Source organism: Ranitomeya imitator, chromosome 1 (genome assembly GCF_032444005.1).
Source record: "Ranitomeya imitator isolate aRanImi1 chromosome 1, aRanImi1.pri, whole genome shotgun sequence".
Taxonomy (NCBI): domain Eukaryota; kingdom Metazoa; phylum Chordata; class Amphibia; order Anura; family Dendrobatidae; genus Ranitomeya; species Ranitomeya imitator.
Window position 1 is genome coordinate 703,296,610 of NC_091282.1, and position 27,211 is coordinate 703,323,820.

Here is a 27,211-nt window from a genome sequence, read left to right on the forward strand (position 1 = left end):
AGACTTCACAATATGAAACGCATACATTAATAGATCAATTCGTCCTGATGAGGTAAGTGTACTGACTGAATCCAGAACAACAAGGCTACTTTTTTTTTTTTTTTTTTTTTTTTTAAAGGAACCAATTTCATCCATAAACACTATGTACTAAGGGTGGAATAGGGTGAAATTGGCAAGGAAACTCCACAGAAGAATGAGCATGCAGATGTGAAATCAACATCGTACTTTTAATTTCATGCATATTTGTTTCCCACAATGCGAAAATGGAGTTTTGAAAAATTTACTTGTACTGTAAATCGCTGCAGTTTTATGATGCGGGATCTGCACCGCACATCAGTGACGTTTGAGTTAAGCACAACATCCACCACGTAGCTGGATTGCCAGCTCCTCAGTGTACCTCCTCCCTGCTGAGGTCTCACACTGCTCAGTACAAGCTGTAGCCGTCACTCTGGCTGGATTGAGAAGGATCATAGTTGGACTGATAAAATGCTCTTATCAAGTTTATACAGGGATTCAGACTTGGAATTTTAAAGTAAATACATCAGATCTAAAATATACACGCTGTACTGAGACGTTTGCTGACAGATTAGCTTTAACCTTACAGCTATATTTCTACATTATAAGACCATATAAATCACATCAACTCAGATAATTTTGAATGCATATGCACTACGTGAGGAAAAATGTAGAAAAGGACAAATTGTACATGAAGCAGGCAAACAGAGTGAGCAGAATGAATGCTGGGAATGTCTCCCCCAAATGCCCTACACCCACATTCTGCACTGCACAATGAGAAGAGAAGGGAATGTAATGTTGAGAAAATAAAAACCATCACCTTCTCTTCAAGCCAAAACCAAGAGAAGCACATAAACACTGACATATAAATAGGGTCTAACATATGTGGATTTTGCTGCAGATTCAAGGCAAAATCTGTGTCCCCCAGAAATCAGGATGAGTATTGCAGGATGCTTAATGCGCCGTGATGTGCTGTGAAACGCCATTAGCTCACAAACAGCCAAATAACTTGATTATCAGTCACAAATAATAATACATACAATAAGTACTTAGTTGGGCTCCTTTCACACCAGGTTTTTGTACTTTTTAAAAACAAGCTCACGTTTTTAATTTTGTAAACAAAAAAAAAAGTTCATATTAAAACCAGTGTAAGAGGATTCAAGTGCAAGTCAACTTTTTTTCCCCTTCTACACACGTTGCATTAATTTGCATTTTTTTCAAATTTCAAATGAAATATGGGTCAGTAGCAGTAGGAAATCATGCAACTTGTTTCTGGGAAATAAAAAAAAAATGCTAACATATGAAAACAATTACGGTACAAAAATTTTCCATAGACTACAATAAACAAGCATTTTTTTTTTAATAGAATGAGAGGCACAGACTGCTTTTTGCATCCTGTTAACAATTTAATCAAAAGGGATATGTGCACAAATGTATGAAAGCCGATACCTATGTGTCTAATCTGTTATCCGTTATATTCTATGTAAATACAAACTTGTCCTTCATTCATTTTTTTTACATTAGAAACAAATAGCTGTTGCAGTAAAGTGGATCGGCAAATCACATGCCAAAAGTAAAAAGGGCATCTTAAGGGGCTCCACAATCCCTACGATTTAAATTAACAGAATCCTTGGGATAGATCACCAATATAAGATCAGCGGGGGTCAGACACCAAGCATTTCCCAACGATTTGGTGTGGTCACCTCCAAACAGGGAATGGAGCTGGGCTGTACTGGTTACCTAATTGTGGGGTGCCGACATATACTCAAACGGGTGAGCATAAATACGAATAGATAGTATCCTACAGACCATAAGAGTCTTAAATGATGTAACAAAGACTGAATGTTCCAAAATATGTACACTCTCTGAAACACTAAGGGTATGTTCCTGCGGGTGTCTGTGGACGCATAGTGGAAATCCCATACACTATGCTGTAATATCTGGACGCTGTGGGTTGGACGCTGCACAAGTACACAGCGATCATCTGCACATACCCCAAGTATTTTTTTTTTACATTTTAGCACTGTTTATTTTAGTTTTTTACATGGCATTCATCGTATGGGTTATGGCAGTTTTAGAGCTTGGGTCGTAATGGATGTAGTGATAACAAACGTGGTTTACTTGTCGAGTTTATACATAACTATTTTTAATGCTTTACCGTAAATCAAATAAATAGGTACCAAAAAAGTTTTAGAATTAAAAAAAAAATTTGTAGTTACTTACCGATAACGGTATTTCTCTGAGCCCATGACGGCACCACGGAGAGAGAGGGATCCGTCCACCAAGGACAGGAAACCTACAGATAAAAAGGCGGTACCTCTCTCCCGCATCAGTTGTTTACAGAGCATGATGGGAGCTTAAGTTAAAACAGAATGTAGATCAACGTTACTTGAAGACTTTAGCCGAGATACCGCGTGACTATTTACTTAGGTGTTTAGCATAGGTACATTCTATCAATGTGCACACTCTTATGTGAATGGAGGGAATGTACGGGTGCCGTCATGGGCTCAGAGAAATACCGTTATCGGTAAGTAACTATATTTTTCTCTGTCCCCCATGACGGCACCACGGAGAGAATTGCAGAGACTGTACATTTAGGGAGGGACCACCGCTTCCAGAACCCTTTTCCCGAAGGTGAGATCTGAGGAAGAGATAAGGTCCAATCTATAGTGCTTAAAGAATATTGAGGGTGAAGACCATACATATCTGATCAATTGAAGCACCTTCCCTCTCCGCCCAGGAGGTCGCTACGGCTTTCGTTGAGTGTGCTCTGATTTCTACCGGAATTCATACCCCACATGATGAGTACGATAGCAAGATGGATCAGAGATGCCATCAGCCTATGGTGCTTTTTGATGATTTCTTCCCCTTTTGGGGACCCTGGAAACAGATAAAAAGAGATCTATCCTCCCTACACTCCCTAGTGGCTTCCATGTAGCGTATCAAGCATATCCTAACATCCAATGTGTGTAGGGATTCTTCCTGCTCGTTTTGGGGGTTAGGGCAAAAGGAGGGAAGGGATATTTCTTGAGCTCTATGGAATCAGGAAGCTACTTTTGGGAGGTAGGCTGGATCAGTTTTGAGGACTATCCTGTCGTCCAGGATTTGAGTGAAAGGAGGGTTGACAGATAAAGCTTGCATGTCACTAACCCTACGTGCTGAGGTAAGGGCGACCAATAGTAAAGTTTTAAGAGAGAAGGTTTTTAACCCCTTCATGACCCAGCCTATTTTGACCTTAACCCCTCTGTGACCTTAGACGTACTATCCCGTCGAGGTGCCCTGGGCTTATCTGACCCTGGACGGGATAGTACGTCATAGCCGATCGGCCGCGCTCACGGGGGGAGCGCGGCCGATCGCGGCCGGGTGTCAGCTGCTTATCGCAGCTGACATCCGGCACTATGTGCCAGGAGCGGTCACGGACCGCCCCCGGCACATTAACCCCTGGCACACCGCGATCAAAGATGATCGCGATGTGCCGGCGGTGCAGGGAAGCACCGCGCAGGGAGGGGGCTCCCTGCGGGCTTCCCTGAGCCCCCCGCAGCAACGCGATGTGATCGCGTTGCTGCGAGGGTCTCCTCACCTCCCTCCCTGCTCGAGCCCCGGATCCAAGATGGCCGCGGATCCGGGTCCTGCAGGGAGGGAGGTGGCTTCACAGAGCCTGCTCAGAGCAGGCACTGTGAAGGCTGCAGCGCTGCATGTCAGATCAGTGATCTGACAGAGTGCTGTGCAAACTGTCAGATCACTGATCTGTGATGTCCCCCCCTGGGACAAAGTAAAAAAGTAAAAAAAAAAATTTTCCAAATGTGTAAAAAAAATAAAAAAAAATATTCCAAAATAATGAAAAAAAAAAAAAAATATTATTCCCATAAATACATTTCTTCATCTAAAAAAAAAAAAAAACCAATAAAAGTACACATATTTAGTATCGCCGCGTCCGTAACGACCCGACCTATAAAACTGTCCCACTAGTTAACCCCTTCAGTAAACACCGTAAGAAAAAAAAAAAAAAAACGAGGCAAAAAACAACGCTTTATTATCATACCGCCGAACAAAAAGTGGAATAACACGCGATCAAAAGGACAGATATAAATAACCATGGTACCGCTGAAAGCGTCATATTGTCCCGCAAAAAAAGAGCCGCCATACAGCATCATCAGCAAAAAAATAAAAAAGTTATAGTCCTGAGAATAAAGCGATGCAAAAATAATTATTTTTTCTGTAAAATAGTTTTTATCGTATAAAAGCACCAAACCATAAAAAAATGATATAAATGAGGTATCGCTGTAATCGTACTGACCCGAAGAATAAAACTGATTTATCAATTTTACCAAACGCAGAACGGTATAAACGCCTCCCCCAATAGAAATTCATGAATAGCTGGCTTTTGGTCATTCTTCCTCACAAAAATCGGAATAAAAAGCGATAAAAAAATGTCACGTGCCCAAAAATGTTTTCAATAAAAACGTCAACTCGTCCCGCAAAAAACAAGACCTCACATGACTCTGTGGACCAAAATATGGAAAAATTATAGCTCTCAAAATGTGGTATTGCAAAAAATATTTTTTGCAATAAAAAGGGTCTTTCAGTGTGTGACGGCTGCCAATCATAAAAATCCGCTAAAAAACTCGCTATAAAAGTAAATCAAACCCCCCTTCATCACCCCCTTAGTTAGGGAAAAATAAAAAAAAATGTATTTATTTCCATTTTCCCATTAGGGCTAGGATTAGGGTTAGGGTTAGGGCTAGGGTTAGGGCTAGGGTTAGGGCTAGGGTTAGGGCTAGGGTTAGGGCTAGGGTTAGGGCTAGGGCTAGGGTTAGGGCTAGGGTTAGGGCTAGGGTTAGGGCTAGGGTTAGGGCTAGGGTTAGGGCTAGGGTTAGGGCTAGGGTTGGGGCTACAGTTAGGGTTGGGGCTAAAGTTAGGGTTAGGGTTTAGATTACATTTACAGTTGGGAATAGGGTTGGGATTAGGGTTAGGGGTGTGTCAGGGTTAGAGGTGTGGTTAGGGTTACCGTTGGAATTAGGGTTAGGGGTGTGTTTAGATTAGGGTTTCAGTTATAATTGGGGGGTTTCCACTGTTTCGGCACATCAGGGGCTCTCCAAACACGACATGGCGTCCGATCTCAATTCCAGCCAATTCTGCGTTGAAAAAGTAAAACAGTGCTCCTTCCCTTCCGAGCTCTCCTGTGTGCCCAAACAGGGGTTTACCCCAACATATGGGGTATCAGCGTACTCAGGACAAATTGGACAACAACTTTTGTGGACCAATTTCTCCTGTTACCCTTGGGAAAATACAAAACTGGGGGCTAAAAAATAATTTTTGTGGGAAAACAAAAAGATTTTTTATTTTCACGGCTCTGCGTTATAAACTGTAGTGAAACACTTGGGGGTTCAAAGTTCTCACAACACATCTAGATAAGTTCATTGAGGGGTCTAGTTTCCAATATGGGGTCACTTGTGGGGGGTTTCTACTGTTTAGGTACATTAGGGGCTCTGCAAACGCAATGTGACGCCTGCAGACCAATCCATCTAAGTCTGCATTCCAAATGATGCTCCTTCCCTTCCGAGCCCTCCCATGCGCCCAAACAGTGGTTCCCCCCCACATATCGGGTATCAGCGTACTCAGGACAAATTGGACAACAACATTTAGGGTCCAATTTCTCCTGCTAACCTTGGAAAAATACAAAACTGGGGGCTAAAATATAATTTTTGTGGAAAAAAAAATATTTTTTATTTGCATGGCTCTGCGTTATAAACTGTAGTGAAATACTTGGGGGTTCAAAGCTCTCACAACACATCAAGATGAGTTCCTTAGGGGGTCTACTTTCCAAAATGGTGTCACTTGTGGGGGGTTTCTACTGTTTAGGTACATTAGGGGCTCTGCAAACGCAATGTGACGCCTGCAGACCATTCCATCTAAGTCTGCATTCCAAATGGCGCTCCTTCCCTTCCGAACCCTCCCATGCGCCCAAACGGTGGTTCCCCCCCACATATGGGGTATCAGCGTACTCAGGACAAATTGGACAACAACTTTTGGGGTCCAATTTCTCCTGTTACCCTAGGGAAAATACAAAACTGGGGGCTAAAAAATAATTTTTGTGGGAAAAAAATTTTGTTTTATTTTTATGGCTCTGCATTATAAACTTCTGTGAAGCCCTTGGTGGGTCAAAGTGCTCACCACACATCCAGATAAGTTCCTTAGGGGGTCTACTTTCCAAAATGGTGTCACTTGTGGGGGGTTTCAATGTTTAGGCACATCAGTGGCTCTCCAAACGCAACATGGCGTCCCATCTCAATTCCTGTCAATTTTGCATTGAAAAGTCAAACGGCGCTCCTTCCCTTCCGAGCTCTCCCATGCGCCCAAACAGTGGTTTACTGCCACATATGGGGTATCAGCGTACTCGGGACAAATTGGACAACAACTTTTGAGGTCCAATTTCTTCTCTTACCCTTGGAAAAATAAAAAATTGGGGGCAAAAATATAATTTTTGTGAAAAAAATATGATTTTTTATTTTTACGGTTCTGCATTATAAACTTCTGTGAAGCACTTGGTGGGTCAAAGTGCTCACCACACCTCTAGATAAGTTCCTTAGGGGGTCTACTTTCCAAAATGGTGTCACTTGTGGGGGGTTTCAATGTTTAGGCACATCAGTGGCTCTCCAAACGCAACATGGCGTCCCATCTCAATTTCTGTCAATTTTGCATTGAAAAGTCAAACTGCGCTCCTTCCCTTCCGAGCTCTCCCATGCGCCCAAACAGTGGTTTACTGCCACATATGGGGTATCAGCGTACTCAGGACAAATTGGACAACAACTTTTGAGGTCCAATTTCTTCTCTTACCCTTGGAAAAATAAAAAATTGGGGGCAAAAATATAATTTTTGTGAAAAAATATGATTTTTTATTTTTACGGTTCTGCATTATAAACTTCTGTGAAGCACTTGGTGGGTCAAAGTGCTCACCACACATCCAGATAAGTTCCTTAGGGGGTCTACTTTCCAAAATGGTGTCACTTGTGGGGGGTTTCAATGTTTAGGCACATCAGTGGCTCTCCAAACGCAACATGGCGTCCCATCTCAATTTCTGTCAATTTTGCATTGAAAAGTCAAACGGCGCTCCTTCCCTTCCGAGCTCTCCCATGCGCCCAAACAGTGGTTTACTGCCACATATGGGGTATCAGCGTACTCAGGACAAATTGGACAACAACTTTTTGGGTCCAATTTCTCCTGTTACCCTTGGTAAAATAAAACAAATTGGAGCTGAAGTAAATTTTGTGTGTAAAAAAGTTAAATGTTCATTTTTATTTAAACATTCCAAAAATTCCTATTAAACACCTGAAGGGTTAATAAACTTCTTGAATGTGGTTTTGAGCACCTTGAGGGGTGCAGTTTTTAGAATGGTGTCACACTTGGGCATTTTCTATCATATAGACCCCTCAAAATGACTTCAAATGAGACGTGGTCCCTAAAAAAAAATGGTGTTGTAAAAATGAGAAATTGCTGGTCAACTTTTAACCCTTATAACTCCCTAACAAAAAAAAAAATTGGTTCCAAAATTATGCTGATGTAAAGGAGACATGTGGGAAATGTTACTTATTAAGTATTTTGTGTGACATATCTCTGTGATTTAATTGCATAAAAATTCAAAGTTTGAAAATTGCGAAATTTTCAAAATTTTCGCCAAATTTCCGTTTTTTTCACAAATAAACGCAGGTACTATCAAAGAAATTTTACCACTATCATGAAGTACAATATGTCACGAGAAAACAGTGTCAGAATCACCAGGATCCGTTGAAGCGTTTCGGAGTTATAACCTCATAAAGGGACAGTGGTCAGAATTGTAAAAATTGGCCTGGTCATTAACGTGCAAACCACCCTTGGGGGTAAAGGGGTTAATGACCTGGCCGTTTTTTGCAATTCTGACCAGTGTCCCTTTATGAGGTAATAACTAAGGAACGCTTCAACAGATCCCAGCGGTTCGGAGATAGTTTTTTCGTGACATATTGGGCTTCATGTTAGTGGTAAATTTAGGTCAATAAATTCTGCGTTTGTGATAAAAACGGAAATTTGGCGAAAATTTCGCAATTTTCACATTTTTAATTTTTATTCTGTTAAACCAGAGAGTTATGTGACACAAAATAGTTAATAAATAACATTTCCCACATGTCTACTTTACAATTTTGGAAACAAAATTTTTTTTTTGCTAGGAAGTTATAAGGGTTAAAATTTGACCAGCGATTTCTTATTTTTACGACAAAATTTACAAAACCATTTTTTTTTTTAGGGACCACCTCACATTTGAAGTACGTTTGAGGGGTCTATATGGCTGAAAATACCCAAAAGTGACACCATTCTAAAAACTGCACCCCTCAAGGTGCACAAAACCACATTCCAGAAGTTTATTAACCCTTCAGGTGCTTCACAGCAGCAGAAGCAACATGGAAGGAAAAAATGAACATTTAACTTTTTAGTCACAAAAATGATCTTTTAGCAACAATTTTTTTATTTTCCCAATGGTAAAGGAGAAACTGAACCACGAAAGTTGTTGTCCAATTTGTTCTGAGTACGCTGATACCTCATATGTGGGGGTAAACCACTATTTGGGCGCACGGCAGGGCTTGGAAGGGAAGGAGCGCCATTTGACTTTCTGAATGAAAAATTGGCTCCACTCTTTAGCGGACACCATGTTGCGTTTGGAGAGCCCCCCACAAGTGACCCCATTTTGGAAACTAGACGCCCCATGGAACTTATCTAGATGCACAGTGAGCACTTTAAACCCTCAGGTGCTTCACAAATTGATCCGTAAAAATGAAAAAGTACTTTATTTTTTCACAAAAAAATTCTTTTAGCCTCAATTTTTTCATTTTCACATGGGCAATAGGATAAAATGGATCCTAAAATTTGTTGGGCAATTTCTCCCGAGTACGCCGATACCTTATATGTGGGGGTAAACCACTGTTTGGGCACACGGCAGGGCTCGGAAGGGAAGGCGCGCCATTTGACTTTTTGAATGGAAAATTAGCTCCAATTGTTAGCGGACACCATGTCGCGTTTGGAGAGCCCGTGTGCCTAAACATTGGAGCTCCCCCACAAGTGACCCCATTTTGGAAACTAGACCCCCCCAAGGAACTTATCTAGATGCATATTGAGCACTTTAAACCCCCAGGTGCTTCACAGAAGTTTATAACGCAGAGCCATGAAAATAAAAAATAATTTTTCTTTCATCAAAAATTATTGTTTAGCCTGGAATTTCCTATTTTGCCAAGGGTAATAGGAGAAATTGGACCACAAATTTTGTTGTCCAGTTTGTCCTGAGTACGCTGATACCCCATATGTGGGGGTAAACCACTGTTTGGGCGCACGGCAGGGCTCGGAAGGGAAGGCACGCCATTTGGCTTTTTAAATGGAAAATTAGCTCCAATCATTAGCGGACACCATGTCGCGTTTGGAGAGCCCCTGTGTGCCTAAACATTGGAGATCCCCCACAAATGACCCCATTTTGGAAACTAGACCCCCAAAGGAACTAATCTAGATGTGTGGTGAGCACTTTGAACCCCCAAGTGCTTCACAGAAGTTTATTACGCAGAGCCATGAAAATGAAAAAAAAAAAATTTCTTTTCTCAAAAATGATTTTTAGCCCGCAATTTTTTATTTTCCCAAGGGTAACAGGAGAAATTGGACCCCAAAAGTTGTTGTCCAGTTTCTCCTGAGTATGCTGGTACCCCATATTTGGGGGTAAACCACTCTTTGGGCGCACGTCGGGGCTCGGACATGAGGGAGCACCATTTGACTTTTTGAATACAAGATTGGCTGGAATCAATGGTGGCGCCATGTTGCGTTTGGAGACCCCCGATGTGCCTAAACAGTGGAAACCCCTCAATTCTACCTCCAACACTAACCCCAACACACCCCTAACCCTAATCCCAACTGTAGCCATAACCCTAACCACAACCCTAATTCCAACCCGAACCCTAAGGCTATGTGCCCACGTTGCGGATTCGTGTGAGATGTTTCAGCACCATTTTTGAAAAATCTGCAGGTAAAAGGCACTGCGTTTTACCTGTGGATTTATCGCGGATTTCCAGTGTTTTTTGTGCGGATTTCACCTGCGGATTCCTATTGAGGAACAGGTGTAAAACGCTGCGGAATCTGCACAAATAATTGACATGCTGCGGAAAATACAACGCAGCGTTTCCGCACGGTATTTTCTGCACCATGGGCACAGCGGATTTGGTTTTCCATAAGTTTACTTGGTACTGTAAACCTGATGGAACACTGCTGCGAATCCGCAGCGGCCAATCCGCTGCGGATCCGCAGCCAAATCCGCACCATGTGCACATAGCCTAATTCTAAAGGTATGTGCACACACTGCGGAAAATGCTGCGGATCCGCAGCAGTTTCCCATGAGTTTACAGTTCAATGTAAACCTATGGGAAACAAAAATCGCTGTACACATGCTGCGGAAAAACTGCACGGAAACGCAGGGGTTTACATTCCGCAGCATGTCACTTTCTGCGGATTCCGCAGCGGTTTTACAACTGCTCCAATAGTAAACTGTAGTTGTAAAACCGCTGCGGAAAAATCCGCAGAGGACCAGAATACGTGTGCACATACTGAAACCTTAACCCTAACCCTAGTTCTTACCCCAACCTTAGTGGAAGAAAAAAAAAAAAATTTTTCTTTATTTTATTATTGTCCCTACCTATGGGGGTGACAAAGGGGGAGGGGGGGGGGGTCATTTAGTATTTTTATTTTGATCACTGTGATAGGTCACAGTGATCAAAATGCACTTGAAACGAATCTGCTGGCCGGCAGTTTCGGCGAGCGCACTGCGCATGCGCCCGCCATTTTGGAAGATGGCGGCGCCCAGGAAAGAAGACGGACAGACCACGGGAGGCTCGGTAAGTATGATGGGGTGGCGGGCAGCACGGGGGGGGGGGTGGTTCGGAGCACGGGGGTGAGCGGACAAGAGCACGGGGGGAGCGGACAGGAGGACGGAGGGGAGCGGAGCTGCGTACCGGACTGATCGGAGGACTGGGGGGGGGAGAAAAAAAAATCAATCGGTGGCGGTGGGGGGGTGCAGACCAGTGTTTCCAGCCATGGCCGATGATATTGCAGCATCGGCCATGGCTGGATTGTAATATTTCACCAGTTTTAATAGGTGAAATATTACAAATCGCTCTGATTGGCTGTTGAAAGTGAAACTGCCAATCAGAGCGATCGTAGCCACGGGGGAAGGGGGGGTGAAGCCACCCCCCCTGGGCTGTACTACCACTCCCCCTGTCCCTGCAGATCGGGTGAAATGGGAGTTAACCCTTTCACCCGATCTGCAGGGACGCGATCATTCTGTGACACAGCATATGCGTCACAGGTTGGATTGGCACCGACTTTCATGACGCATACGCTGTGTCACAGGTCGGGAAGGGGTTAATGAGATATCTGCCAAGGGTTCGAAGGGAGGTTTAGTCAGGGCCGTAAGGACTAGATTTAGATCCCACTGAGGGGTACTGTGCGAGGTCAGAGGTCTTGACCTCCCTGCTACTCTGACAAACCTAGAAACCCAACGGTTCCCTGCCAAGTCATAGTTAAACAGTGCCCCCAAAGCTGCTATAAGTACTTTTAGGGTGCTCGTGGCCAGACCCCTTTCTAACCCCTTTTGTAGGAACTCCAGAATGGCATTTAGGGGAATTTCTTCTCTTATTGTGACGCCTGAGGATGAAAGGAATTTTTTCCAGATTTTCCCATATTGTTTAGTTGTTACAGGTTTTCTACATTGTAGTAGGGTAGATATTAGCCCTGATGAAAACCCTCTGTGTTCTAATAGCCCCCTTTCAAATTCCAGGCTGTCAAGTGTAAATTTGCAACCTGTGGGCGTTGTACTGGTCCCTGGATGAGGCGATCCGGAATACCCAGGGGATGGAGACGGACATCCTCCTCATCCATGCAAACCATGGTCTTTTTTACCAAAATGGAGCTATCAGTATTACACGAGCTCTGTCTTCCCGAATTTTCCTTAGGACTGCTGGAATTAGAACTAGTGGGGAAAAAGCATAAGCTAGTTGGTGATCCCAGGGGGGGAATCATGAATGCGTCCAATGCTACTGGGTTCCCCAGAGGAGTTATGGAGCAAAATGTGTCTACCTTTTTGTTCAGATAGTTTGCAAAGAGGTCTATATGAGGTACTCCCCATCTTTCCGAGATCTGGTTGAATATAGCCCGATTTAGTTCCCATTCCCCTTGTTTGAGGCGGGACCGACACAGGAAGTCCGCTCTGTGATTGTCTACTTCTTTTATGTGAAGGCCTGTCAGGGACTGAAGGTTTTTTTCTGTTATCTGGAAGATTGATTTCTTCACTTCCATTAGGGGACGGGAACAGGTACCCCCCTGGTGATTCAGATATGCTACCACCACTCTGTTGTCTGACATGACTAACATGCTGGGAGTGAAGGCGATTTATGAATTCTAAGAGGGCGAACTTGACTGCAAGAAGTTCCTTCATGTTGGAAGATACACCCTTTCAGCTGTCTTACCAGACCCCCTGAGCTATGAGATCGTCTAGGTGGGCCCCCCATCCGCTGGGACTTGCATCTGTGGTCACTATTTTTGAGACCGGGGTTACCCAGGGTTTTCCACATGACAGATTGTCCCATGATGTCCACCAATCGAGGGAGAGTATTGTGTTTGGTGACTAAATTTCCTCCTTGAGAAACTTCTTCTAACAAAATTTGCCATTGAAGATCCCTCGAATGGAGTTGAGCCCATTGAACTGCAGGGATGCAAGCCGTCATAGACCCCAGGAGGGACATTGCTTGATGCAGAGATATGGAGGGGAGATCCCTCATTCTGGAGACTAAGCTGATCATTTTTTGCACTTTCTCGCAAAGAAGGCGGCAATCCTGCCTGACGGAATCCAATGTGATGCCCAGATATTCCTGGACTTGACATGGTATTAACTTGGACTTTGTCAAGTTCACCAGCCAGCCCAGGTTCTCTAGAGACTGCAGAGTCTCTTTTAGCTGTCTCTCGCAATGTTGTTGGGAGTTGCCGATTACCAGGAGATCGTTGAGATATGGCACTATTAAGGTGTCTCCCTTAGGTGAGCCATCACTTTTGCCATCAGCTTGGTAAAAAAGCGAGGAGCTATGGCTAGCCCGAATGGGAGGGCTGCAAATTGGAAATGTCTTAACACCCCCCCGATGTGGACCTCAATTCTGAGGAATTTTTTATGGTCTTTGTGAACAGGGACATGGTAATATGCGTCCTTCAAGTCTAGAACTGCCATAAAACAAAGTGGGAAGAACATTTTTATTGATGTTTTTACTGTTTCCATCTTGAAAGTCTGTACATTTAGGTACTTGTTTAGGCTTTTCAGATTTACAATAGTCCTGTAGGACCCGTCTGGTTTTTTCTTCAGGAAGAGAGGGGAATAGAATCCTTTCCCTCTTTCTTGGGGGGACTTCCAGAAGAACAGCTTTGTCTGCTAGCATCTTTATTTCCTGCTCTAGCGCGAGGTGTTCCTCTGTCGATGACCTGAAAGACATTGTCATGTAGGGGGGGATGAGGAATTTTGTGGAAACGCAGTTTCAGTCCTGATTTGACTATATGCAATATCCATAGACTGTTGGTAATTTTTTCCCAGGCTGGGAAAAACAAAGATAGTCTTCCCCCGACCTGGGGCAAAAGTTCATTGGGCAGGTTTTTTGTTATCGGTAGGGCTTTTGTTAAACAGGAAGCCCTTGTTTTTATTTTTATTATCTTCCCACCTATCCTGGTTCTTCCCCTGCTTCCTATGGATAAACCTCTTGTTCCAAAAGGGCCTCCTGTAGGAGGGGTAAGCGAGGGTGGGAAATGATTTCTTTTTATCCCCCGCCTTATCCAGGATGTCATCTAGAGTGGGCCCGAATAAAAATTCTCCTTCACAGGGGATGGTACACAGCTTGAAGGTCCCCTGGCCAACACTTTAGCCAGAGAGCCCGTCTGGCCGCGTTAGAGAAAACCTCCAATCTAGCTGCTAGTCTGAGTCTGCAGACGCATCCGCTAGAAAAGCGGCAGCCCCCCACATTACTGGTAAGGTATTTAAAATGGAGTCTCGAGATGATCTATTTTTAAATGTCACTTTCAAATTGGTTAAGCCAGACCATTAGTGAACGTGATGTGCATGCAGCGACCACTGCTGGTTTTAATCCTACCCCAGCTGTCTCCCATGAGCTTTTTAGGAATGCATCTGCTTTTTTGTCCATGGCATCCTTAAGGACTCCCATGTCCTCATATGGCAGGGCGTACTTTTTTGACGCTTTGGCTATAGCGACATCTAGCTTGGGAGCTTTATCCCAGAAAGAGCAGGATTAGTCATCGAAGGGGTACTTCCTTTTTGGTGTGAGAAGAGTTTTTCTTATGCGCTTTTTCCACTCTTTTTTAATCAGGGCCTGGATTTTTTCGTTAAGTGGAAAGGCCCTTCTTCTCTTTTGCTCAAGACCCTCAAACATGATGTCCTGTACTGACTTTTTTGGATGAGGGTCGGTCAACCCCATAGTGTTTCTGACTGCTTTAACAAGGCTATCAGTTTCTTCTAAGGGAAAGCAGCTATGACCACCGGTGGACGATGAAGATGAGGTGGAAGAAGAACTAGAAGTTTCTGAGTCCCCTTCTTCACTAGCTGAGTCATTGGATTCTGGTGTAGGGGATCTGTGTCTGATCTTTCTCCGTTTTTTCCCCCGTAGGGTTTTAAAGGTATCTTCCACCTGTTTTTTTTTATCAGGGTTCTGAGGACAGTGGCGAACCCGGGAAGCGCTTCGCATACTGTCTGCTGGATGCACAAGCTACATAGTCTCTTCTCCCCGGTGTGGGGGAGATCCTCTCTACAGAGGGCACATACTTTATGCTTGGATTTACAAGAACTTTTCTTCCCCTAGGAAAAAGAGACAAATATAGGCCCCGTATTAATTCCTAACATTCACGAAGATCACTCACCACCTGAAGGACCCATAAGTACCGGCTGAGGATCTGGTGTAGGTTTATTCTTTATACCGGACGCTGCGCTGGACTCCTTGCTGTGCATTGATCCTGAGCGTCGTTTACCGGTTGTATCCTGGTGTCCTTTTGGAGGCCTCCGTTTTTGCTGCTGCTGCGACGGCGGGTGTGGTGTGGATCTGGATAGGGGTGATCCCTCCAGGTTGCTCATGGTGGCAGGGGAACGCTGGTTGAGCTCCATAGGAAGAGTTGTGATTTGGGCTGCTTCCTCTATATAGTGGCCGCTGTGTTCCCGACATCTGCGCTGTTTAAAACGTAACAGACGTTTTCCCAGACGTGCATTGCGCCAGATCGCGCCCGAATTCCTGCGCATGCGCAGTGCCGCCGAGAACAGATTTCCGGCGGGACCGCCCACAAGATGGCTCCGCGCGTCAGCGCTGCTTCCCGGAACCCCCGGGTGTCCCAGCCATGCAGGCTAACACTGGGAGGCCGCACTAGCGTTACCTCCTGCTCCACAGAGGGACCCCCGTGGGATGCTGCTGCTGCATTTTTTTCTTACCCAGAGAGGCGGCCGCGCTCCTCCTTGACGCCTCTCCCCGCGCACCCTAGAGGCCCCCAACTCCAGCGGTGGCGCCTCAGGACAGCACACCAGCCGAGACAGGGGGACCCCCGCTGTCTGAGTCGGACTGATTGGGCCCGAAATTCCCACGACGAGGTATGTCTCCCATCAAGGACAGGAAACCAAACTGATGCGGGAGAGAGGTACCGCCTTTTTATCTGTAGCTTTCCTGTCCTTGGTGGGCGGATCCCCTCTCTCTCCGTGGTGCCGTCATGGGGGACAGAGAAAAGTGTTTTTTTTTTAATGCTTTATTTTGAACTTTCCTTTTTTACAATTTTGCTTCCTTCAATTGGCCACATACAGCAATATTCTCTTACAATTAGCATCATGTACAAGCCGAGATTTTCAGCACATTTTTTTTGTGCTGAAAACGCCCCCCTCGGCTTATACATGATTTAATGTCCAGAAAGCCGGCGGGGGAGGGGGAGCAGCGGCAGGAGCCGGTTAACAGAAGACATCATACTCACCCTCCTCACATCTCCGTCCCGGCAGCTCTTTTGGCGCGGTCACGTGGTACCGCTCATTAAGAGAAAGAATATGTGCGCATCTCCACTCCCATAGGCGTGGAGCGCACATTCATTACCTTAATGATCGGTACCACGTGACCGCTCAGCACAGGAGAGCTTGCCGCGCCGGGACAACGGAGATGCAGCAACAGCGCAAGGAGGACGAGTAGGACGGGGGGGGGGGGGTAGCATGAGCCATGCGTACAACAGGGGGAGCCACACATACCAGGACAGGACGGAGGGAGCCACACACCAGGACAGGGATGAGGAGACAATGCATACCTGGCTTATACTTGAGTCAATAAGCTTACCCAATTTTTCGTGGGAAAATTAGGTGCCTCGGCTTATACTCGAGTATATAAGGTAGTAATTCTGGCAAACAACTTAGTTATGTCCCCACATCCTGGTCCCCCTTGTAGCAATGCCCCATCCAGGAGTAATGTAAAGTAAGCGGCGGAGACACCATCACGTGTTTCTCAACGCAAGCAATGAATAGCCAGGCTTTTCCCCGGGAAGGAACAACCACTGGAAAGCCAGCATCCAATAAAGGAAAACATCCAATAAAGGAAAACCACCTATGCCAAGCATGGTATCCATCCACAGACAGCTGTTTCGGGGTTTTTGCCCCTCATCAGTGTGGAGTAGGAAACTGGCTATTAGGAGCAGTGCCTAGTAAAAAGCTGTGAAGGTACAGATGAATGACCTCGGGGAGACCAAAACATCCAACACCACGGAGACACCATCACGTGTTTCTCAACGCAGTGATCCAGAACACTGCCCCCATCCCTTATGGGAAATATGCAAATGCATGTAAAGTAAGCTGCGGAGACACCATCACGTGTTTCGCAACGCAAGCAATGAATAGCCAGGCCTTTCCCCGGGAAGGAACAACCACGGGAAGGCCAGCATCCAATAAAGGAAAACATCCAATAAAGGAAAACCACCTATGCCAAGCATGGTATCCATCCACAGACAGCTGTTTCGAGGTTTTTGCCCCTCAAACACTGATGAGGGGCAAAAACCCCGAAACAGCTGTCTGTGGATGGATACCATGCTTGGCATAGGTGGTTTTCCTTTATTGGATGTTTTCCTTTATTGGATGCTGCCCTTCCCGTGGTTGTTCCTTCCTGGGGAAAGGCCTGGCTATTCATTGCTTGCGTTGAGAAACACGTGATGGTGTCTCCGCAGCTTACTTTACATGCATTTGCACATTTCCCATAAGGGATGGGGGCAGTGTTCTGGATCACTGCGTTGAGAAACACGTGATGGTGTCTCCGCGGTGTTGGATGTTTTGGTCTCCCCGAGGTCATTCATCTGTACCATCCAGGAGTAATGTCCCCTGTGTGCAAAAAGAAAAAAAATTCATCTCACATGTCCTCAGTGTCTTTTCTGCATATGAGGCCGTGTGATTTAGATACCTGGTCTACAGCCTGCAATAACCCCGCTGCAACCTCACCACTACCAGAGCTGCTGCAACCATCCCAACCTACTGTCTTCTTCCCCCTCTGTACTAGCCGGTTACTGTTTGTCCACTGTACTATATGTGTTTTGTATGTAAACCCTCGTCATGTGTACAGCACCCTGGAAACAATGGTACTTTAAAAAGAAATAAGGATATCAGAAAGCAGTGTTATGCAATCACAAGTGTAAAAACCAATAATACAGTTGCCAAGCACATTACAGTGACACTTCAGTTAGTGCAAGACACCGGTAACATATCGCCTGAGCTGTGACGTCACGTGCGATATAACCCAGTATTATGGGATACGATCCTGAACACCATCGGAGCATTTCTTACTAATAGGGCTCAGGCTGCCGTCAAACTAGCAGTATGTGGTCAGTATTTTACATCAGTATTTGTAAGCCAAAACCAGGAGTGGAACAAATAGAGGAAAAGTATAATAGAAACATATGCACCACTTATGCATTTATCACCCACTCCTGGTTTTGGCTTACAAATACTGATGTAAAATACTGACCAAAGACTGCTAGTGTGACGGCAGCCTCAGACAGAAGGAAGTATAACTCATACAAGAAACGCATCGCAATGTTCAGACTGGCTGTCTGCTCTCCTGACCTGAGCTTGACCGCTGCAGAGAGATACATGCTGTCAAGCTCAGGTCAGGAGAGCCACCAGCCAGTCCAAGGATTGCAATGCTATCCTCGAACGAATTATACGGCCATCTGCCTGCACCCTTGGGGCGCATTCAGATGTCCATACGAATTAGTCATAGATCGGACCCCAATGCACAGACAGGCAATGGGTCTCCCGAAAGGAGAGTAACAGCTTCAGAGAAATATATAAAGACAACACACTCAGGTCAGGAGAGCCGCTGCACTGTGCACTGTAGTCCCATCTCTGACCGATTTGCACATACATATGAATGCACTCTTAGGGGAGATTATTACACCTACAGCAAGATATGGAAATGACAAATTTAACTATACATGAAAGCCAAGAAAATTATATATATATATATTTATAGCAGAGTGTAAAAATTTGCAAAACATTGATTTATTTTAGTATGTAGTATGGGCGCATCACACATAAATCCCCATATTTACAGCCTCGGCTGCTATCACTAAGGTTATTAATGGCTGTCTGAGGAATGCTCTGCTGCTGAATGCAAAAATCATCAAGATCCGCTGCTGGCGGCTGCTGTGCAATTTCCGACCAATGAAGTCACAGATGTGCTCAATGGAGGACATGTCTGGAGACGCTGCAGCCTGATAGCATGTTTATTGTCACACCACAATCCCAGGAATAGGACTCCGTACCGCATGTGAAATTTGACATCATATACAAACGCTAATGCATCACACAGTGTCGACAAACATTAGGTTTTTACAGAACATTGTGTTAAGAGATAGACGTCCAGCTATAAGTGTCCCATTGCCCTAACATCACTGCTGTCAAAGGCCATCAGGTGGCAGATGACGGCAATGGAGGCTGAAGGTCAGTCTTCAGTGATGACTCCTACTTTTATGTTGGATGCAATCATAACCAGAGACTGGCCTGGAGACCACGTGGTTAAAGCCATGATAACGCCTTTACGAGAAACAGTTTTTCAACTCAACAATGCAGGATCACGTTACTCGTGAGCAGTCAGGCTATGTGCACACATTGCGGATTAGGCTTAGGAATTTCTGGTGCGGGTTCTGCAACTCTTGGCAGAAAACGCAGGTGCGGATTTGTCGCGGTTTTTGTGCAGTTCCGCAGCAGATTTGTTGCGTTTTTTGTGCGGATTTACTGCGCTGTTTACCCCTGCGGATTTCTATAATGAAATGGGTACAAAAACACTGCAGATCTGTAAAAAAAGAAGTAAAATGCTACTTCTTTTAATCCGCAGCGTTTCCGCACGGAATTTTCTGCACCATTAGCACAGCGGGGTTTTTTTTACCATTGATTTACATTGTACTGTAAATCACTTGCAGATCTGCAGCGTTTCTGCACCCCAAAAAACACTGCGGATCCGCAGGAAATCCGCAACGTGTGCACATCCCCTAAGGCCGGCTTCACACTCAGCGTATGAAAATACGGTCCGTATATTACGGCCGTAATACGCTGAAAAGTCCCGAAAATAGTGGTCCGTATCTCCTCCGTAGGCAGGGTGTTTCAGCGTTTTTTGCGCATGGCATCCTCCGTATGTAATCCGTATGGCAGCCGTAATGCGTGTTTTTATCGCAGGCTTGCAAAACCGACATACGGCTCTACAAGGGATCCATGTGTTAAAAAAAAAAAAACATATAACAAATAAATATATATATATATATATATATATAAAAATCAGGGAGACACATATATGTATATATATTATTACTTCATACAGCGCGAGATAGCAGAAAGCCGGTAATTCAATTACCGGCTTTTGATTTCTCATTCCTAAACCCGACATGATATGAGACCTGGTTTACATACAGTAAACCATCTCATATCACCATTTTTTTTGCATATTCCACACTACTAATGTCAGTAGTGTGTATATGCAAAATTTGGCCGTTCTAGCTAGTAAAATAAAAGGTTAAATGGCGGAAAAAATTGGCGTGGGCTCCCGCACAATTTTCTCCGCCAGAGTAGTAAAGCCAATGACTGACGGCAGATATTAATAGCCTGGAGAGGGTCCACGGTTATTGGCCCCCCCTGGCTAAAAACATCTGCCCCCAGCCACCCCAGAAAAGGCACATCTGGAAGATGCGCCTATTCTGGCACTTGGCCACTCTCTTCCCATTCCCGTGTAGCGGTGGGATATGGGGTAATAAAGGGTTAATGCCACCTTGCTATTGTAAGGTGACATTAAGCCAGATTAATAATGGAGAGGCGTCAATTATGACACCTATCCATTATTAATCCAATACTAGTAAAGGGTTAAAAAAAAAACACACATTATTAAAAATTAATTTATTGAAAAAAATCACAAAGGCTGTTGTATTAATTTATTCTACTCTCAATCCACTCACTGAAGACCCTCGATCTGTAAATTAAAAAAAAATAAACCAACAATATCCTTACCTTCCGAGGATCTGTAAGGTCCAACGATGTAGATCCATCTGAAGGGGTTAAAATATTTTGCAGACACGAGCTCCGCTAATGCAGGCTGCTCATTTCTGCAAAACACCGGCGAATGAAGCTAAATATAGGTCAATGACGTGGTGAGACGCCCTCTGCTGGCTGTTCCTAGATCGTGGGAACTTTCCTAGAAAGCTCCCTGGCTCGAGTTCATATGAGGACAACCAGCCCTCTTATGATCTCGAGCCAGGGAGCTTTCTAGGAAAGTTCCCACGATCTAGGAACAGCCAGCAGAGGGCGCCTCACCGCAAATGAAGCTAAATATAGGTCATTGACCTATATGTAGCTTCATTCGCCGGGGTTTTGCAGAAATGAGCATCCTGCATTAGCGGAGCTCGTGTCTGCAAAATATTTTAACCCATTCAGATGGATCTACATCGTTGGACCTTACAGATCCTCGGAAGGTAAGGATATTGTTGGTTTATTTTTTTTTTTTAATTTACAGATCGAGGGTCTTCAGTGAGTGGATTGAGAGTAGAATAAATTAACCCCTTCATGACCCAGCCTATTTTGACCTTAAAGACCTTGCCGTTTTTTGCAATTCTGACCAGTGTCCCTTTATGAGGTAATAACTCAGGAACGCTTCAATGGATCCTAGCGGTTCTGAGATTGTTTTTTCGTGACATATTGGGCTTCATGTTAGTGGTAAATTTAGGTCAAATTCTGTGTTTATTTGTGATAAAAACGGAAATTTGGCGAAAATTTTGAAAATTTCGCAATTTTCACATTTTGAATTTTTATTCTGTTAAACCAGAGAGGTATGTGACACAAAATAGTTAATAAATAACATTTCCCACACGTCTACTTTACATCAGCACAATTTTGGAAACAAAATTTTTTTTTGCTAGGAAGTTATAAGGGTTAAAATTTGACCAGCGATTTCTCATTTTTACAACGAAATTTACAAAACCATTTTTTTTAGGGACCACCTCACATTTGAAGTCAGTTTGAGGGGTCTATATGGCTGAAAATACCCAAAAGTGACACCATTCTAAAAACTGCACTCCTCAAGGTGCACAAAACCACATTCCAGAAGTTTATTAACCCTTCAGGTGCTTCACAGCAGCAGAAGCAACATGGAAGGAAAAAATGAACATTTAACTTTTTAGTCACAAAAATGATTTTTCAGCAACAATTTTTGTATTTTCCCAATGGTAAAAGGAGAAACTGAACCACGAAAGTTGTTGTCCAATTTGTCCTGAGTACGCTGATACCTCATATGTGGGGGTAAACCACTGTTTGGGCGCACGGCAGGGCTTGTAAGGGAAGGAGCGCCATTTGACTTTTTGAATGAAAAATTGGCTGCACTCTTTAGCGGACACCATGTCAAGTTTGGAGAGCCCCCGTGTGCCTAAAAATTGGAGCTCCCCCACAAGTGACCCCATTTTGGAAACTAGACCCCCCCAAGGAACTTATCTAGATGCCTAGTGAGCACTTTAAACCCTCAGGCGCTTCACAAATTGATCCGTAAAAATGAAAAAGTACTTTTTTTTTTTTTCACAAAAAATTTCTTTTCGCCTCAATTTTTTCATTTTCACATGGGCAATAGGATAAAATGGATCCTAAAATTTGTTGAGCAATTTCTCCCGAGTACGCCGATACCTCATATGTGGGGGTAAACCACTGTTTGGGCACACGGCAGGGCTCAGAAGGGAAGGCGCGCCTTTTGACTTTTTGAATGGAAAATTAGCTCCATTTGTTAGCGGACACCATGTCGCATTTGGAGAGCCCCTGTGTGCCTATGCAATGGAGCTCCCCCACAAGTGACCCCATTTTGGAAACTAGACCCCCCAAGGAACTTATCTAGATGCATACTGAGCACTTTAAACCCCCAGGTGCTTCACAGAAGTTTATAATGCAGGGCCATGAAAATATAAAATAATTTTTCTTTTCTCAAAAATGAATTTTTAGCCTGGAATTTCCTATTTTGTCAATGGTAATAGGAGAAATTGGACCACAAATGTTGTTGTCCAGTTTGTCCTGAGTACGCAGATACCCCATATGTGGGGGTAAACCACTGTTTGGGCGCACGGCAGGGCTCAGAAGGGAAGGCACGCCATTTGGCTTTTTAAATGGAAAATTAGCTCCAATCATTAGCGGACACCATGTCGCCTTTGGAGAGACCCTGTGTGCCTAAACATTAGAGATCCCCCACAAATGACCCCATTTTGGAAACTAGACCCCCAAAGGAACTAATCTAGATGTGTGGTGAGCACTTTCAACCCCCAAGTGCTTTACAGAAGTTTATAACACAGAGCCGTGAAAATAATAAATACGTTTTCTTTCCTCAAAAATAATTTTTTAGCCCAGAATTTTTATTTTACCAAGGGTTACAGGAGAAATTGGACCCCAAAAGTTGTTGTCCAGTTTCTCCTGAGTACGCTGATACCCCATGTGTGGAGGTAAACCACTGTTTGGGCACACGTGGGGGCTCAGAAGGGAAGTAGTGACTTTTGAAATGCAGACTTTGATGGAATGGTCTGCGGGCGTCACGTTGCGTTTGCAGAGCCCCTGGTGTGCCTAAACAGTAGAAACCCCACACAAGTGACCCCATTTTGGAAACTAGACCCCCCAAGGAACTTATCTAGATATGTGGTGAGCACTTTGAACCCCCAAGTGCTTCACAGACGTTTACAACGCAGAGCCGTGAAAATAAAAAATCATTTTTCTTTCCTTAAAAATGAGGTTTTAGCAAGCAATTTTTTATTTTCTCAAGGGTAACAGGAGAAATTGGACCCCAGTAATTGTTGCGCAGTTTGTCCTGAGTATGCTGGTACCCCATATGTGGGGGTAAACCACTGTTTGGGCACACGTCGGGGCTCGGAAGTGAGGGAGCACCATTTGACTTTTTGAATACAAGATTGGCTGGAATCAATGGTGGCGCCATGTTGCGTTTGGAGACCCCCTGATGTGCCTAAACAGTGGAAACCCCTCAATTCTAACTCCAACACTAACCCCAACACACCCCTAACTCTAATCCCAACTGTAGCCATAACCCTAATCACAACCCTAACCCCAACACACCCGTAACCCCAACACACCCCTAACCCTAACCACAACCCTAATTCCAACCCAACCCTAGCCCTAAGGCTATGTGCCCACGTTGCGGATTCGTATGAGATTTTTCAGCACCATTTTTTAAAAATCCACGGGTAAAAGGCACTGCGTTTTACCTGCGGATTTACCGCGGATTTCCAGTGTTTTTTGTCCGGATTTCACCTGCGGATTCCTATTGAGGAACAGGTGTAAAACGCTGCGGAATCCGCACAAAGAATTGACATGCTGCGGAAAATACAACGCAGCGTTCCCGCGCGGTATTTTCCGCACCATGGGCACAGCGGATTTGGCTTTCCATATGTTTACATGGTACTGTAAACCTGATGGAACTCTGCTGCACCGTGTGCACATAGCCTAATTCTAAAGGTATGTGCACACGCTGCGGAAAACGCTGCGGATCCGCAGCAGTTTCCCATGAGTTTACAGTTCAATGCAAACGTATGGGAAACAAAAATCGCTGTACACATGCTGCAGAAAAACTGCACGGAAACGCAGCGGTTTACATTCCGCAGCATGTAACTTCTTTCTGCGGATTCCGCAGCGGTTTTACAACTGCTCAAATAGAAAATCGCTGTTGTAAAACCGCATTGAAATGCGCAGAAAAAACGCGGTAAATCCGCCATAATTCCGCAGCGGTTTAGCACTGCGGATTTATCAAATCCGCAGCGGAAAAATCCGCAGAGGACCAGAATACATGTGCACATACCGAAACCCTAACCCTACCCCTAACCCTACCCCTAGTTCTTACCCCAACCTCAGTGGAAAAAAATATATATATATTTTTTTTATTGTCCCTACCTATGGGGGTGACAAAGGGGGGGGGGGGGTCATTTACTTTTTTTTTTATTTTGATCACTGAGATATAACCTATCTCAGTGATCAAAATTCACTCTGGAACGAATCTGCCGGCCGGCAGATTCGGCGGGCGCACTGCACATGCGCCCGCCATTTTGGAAGATGGCGGCGCCCAGGAAAGAAGACGGACGGTCCCCGGGAGGCCAGGTAAGTATAAGGGGGGGGAGATCAGGGCACGGGGGGGGGGGGGGGGCGTCGGAGCACGGGGGGGTGGATCGGAACACGGGGGGGTGGATTGGAGCACGGAGTGGGGGATCGCTGTGCGGGCGGGTGGATCGGAGCACGGGGGGGGGGAAAATCGCTGTGCGGGGGGGTGGAATCGCTGTGCGGGGGGTGGGATCGGAGTGCGGGGGGGTTTGTTTGGAGCACGGGGGGTGTGATTGGAGCACGGGGGGAGCGGGCAGGAGGACGGGGGAGCGGAGCACAGGACCGAGGGGAGCGGACCACAGATCGGGGGGCTGGGGGGGCGATCGGAGGGGTGGGGTGGGTGCACATTAGTATTTCCAGCCATGGCCGATGATATTGCATCATCGCCCATGGCTGGACTGTAATATTTCACCATTTTTTTAGGTGAAATATTACAAATCGCTCTGATTGGCAGTTTCACTTTCAACAGCCAATCAGAGCGATCATAGCCACGAGGGGGTGAAGCCACCCCCCCTGGGCTAAACTACGACTCCCCCTGTCCCTGCAGATCGGGTGAAATGGGAGTTAACCCTTTCACCCGATCTGCAGGGACGCGATCTTTCCATGACGCATATGCTGCGTCATGGGTCGGAATGGCACCGACTTTCATGACGCAGCGTATGCGTCAAAGGTCGGGAAGGGGTTAATACAACAGCCTTTGTGATTTTTTCAATAAATTAATTTTTAATAATGTGTGTGTGTGGTTTTTTTTTTTAACCCTTTACTAGTATTGGATTAATAATGGATAGGTGTCATAATTGACGCCTCTCCATTATTAGGCTTAATGTCACCTTACAATAGCAAGGTGGCATTGACCCATCATTACCCCATATCCCACCGCTACACGGGAATGGGAAGAGAGTGGCCAAGTGCCAGAATAGGCGTATCTTCCAGATGTGCCTTTTCTGGGGAGGCTGGGGGCAGGTGTTTTTAGCCAGGGGGGGGCCAATAACCATGGACCCTCTCCAGGCTATTAATATCTGCCCTCAGTCACTGGCTTTACTACTCTGGCGGAGAAAACTGTGCGGGAGCCCACGCCAATTTTTTCCGCCATTTAACCCATTATTTTAGTAGCTAGAATGGCCAAATTTTGCATAGACACAATACTGACATTAGTAGTGTGGAATATGCAAAAAAAAAAAAAAAATGGTGATATGAGATGGTTTACTGTATGTAAACCAGGTCTCATATCATGTCGGGTTTAGGAAGGAAAAAGCAAAAGCCGGTAATTGAATTACCGGCTTTTCTCTCTAACAGCGCTGCGTATTCCTCACAAGTCACACTGCTGGTCCGTGTGTAATCCGTGTTTTTGGGGCTTCCATAGACTTTCATTGACGTTTTATTTGCGCAATACGGTGACAAACGCAGCATGCTGCGATTTTCTACGGCCGTAGAAAGCCGTATAATACGGATCAGTTTAATACGGCAGATAGGAGCAGGGGCATAGAGAATAATTGTGCCGTATTTTTTGCGAGTTTTACGGACGTAGTTTCTACGCTCTTACGTCCGTAAAACTCGCAAGTGTGAAGCCGTCCTAAGTGTGTAATAAGCGTGCTACCATGACCTGCAGGATCTCCGGACACGTCTCCTATCGAGCACATCTGGGACGACATTGGTTGGTATTTACACAGGTGCTGCCAGCAGCGGATCTTGATGATTTGCAGAAGTGCATTCAGAGCGCAGAACAGACAAAAATATCATTGATATCAGCCAAGGCTGGAAGTGGCGGGATTTCTGCTCGTGTCCTCATACTCCATACTGAAGAAATAGAGATGGTTTGAAACTTTTGTTCCCATTTTTCACTATTTGCATAATATTACAATGTCTATTCATCCTGGGATTAACATAAGTTTTCATTCTTGGTGCTGCAATTTTAATGTTGTGGAGAATATATATATTTATTACGCACACAGTCAGTGACGTGATACCAGCCGTCTGGGCACATGAGAAGTGTGGGCGGCTGAGGAGCAGCAGAAAGTTGCACAGGAGCCTGTAACACCGCGACTATGGCTGACCTCCCCCAGCACAGCGCCTACCTGCTCCACAGAGGTCTCCGTGGGTGTGAGGTCATCCCTCAGCCGCTCGGCGGCGTGCTTCTCCCGGGTACACCGCAGTGCCGCTTCCCTGCACTCCGCCATGACTGGCAGACCACACGCCTACCTTCAGCTACGGCGGCCCGGCAGGGTATAACAGTGAAACGGCGAACAAATCCACGCCCAAGTGTCAGCGGGGACTGGGTAGAAGTCAGGCAGCGTTAGCTTAGAGCGCCATCTAGTGGCTTGCTGGCATATCACCTGCGGCGGAATCCGCGCTGCAGTGCACAGGCAGGAAAGTTATTACAGTGATGTGGCTGCAACAAACAAGTGCCCACAGACTACCTGTGCTCGGAAACCGATAACTACCTGTGCCCAGAAACCCATAACTACCTGTGCCCGGAAACCC

The 27,211-nt window shown here is 45.1% G+C and overlaps 1 protein-coding gene across 1 annotated transcript in view; it reads right to left on the reverse strand.

The window, feature by feature from the left end:
- FNTB (farnesyltransferase, CAAX box, subunit beta) overlaps nt 1-26,961 on the reverse strand; it is a 92,801-nt gene extending 65,840 nt beyond the window's left edge. Inside the window, exon 1 of the mRNA XM_069731735.1 lies at nt 26,806-26,961. Within this exon, the coding sequence (XP_069587836.1) occupies nt 26,806-26,907 (102 nt within the window). The 5' untranslated portion in view covers nt 26,908-26,961. The remainder of the gene's footprint in view (nt 1-26,805) is intronic.
- Between the last annotated feature and the right edge of the window lie 250 nt (nt 26,962-27,211).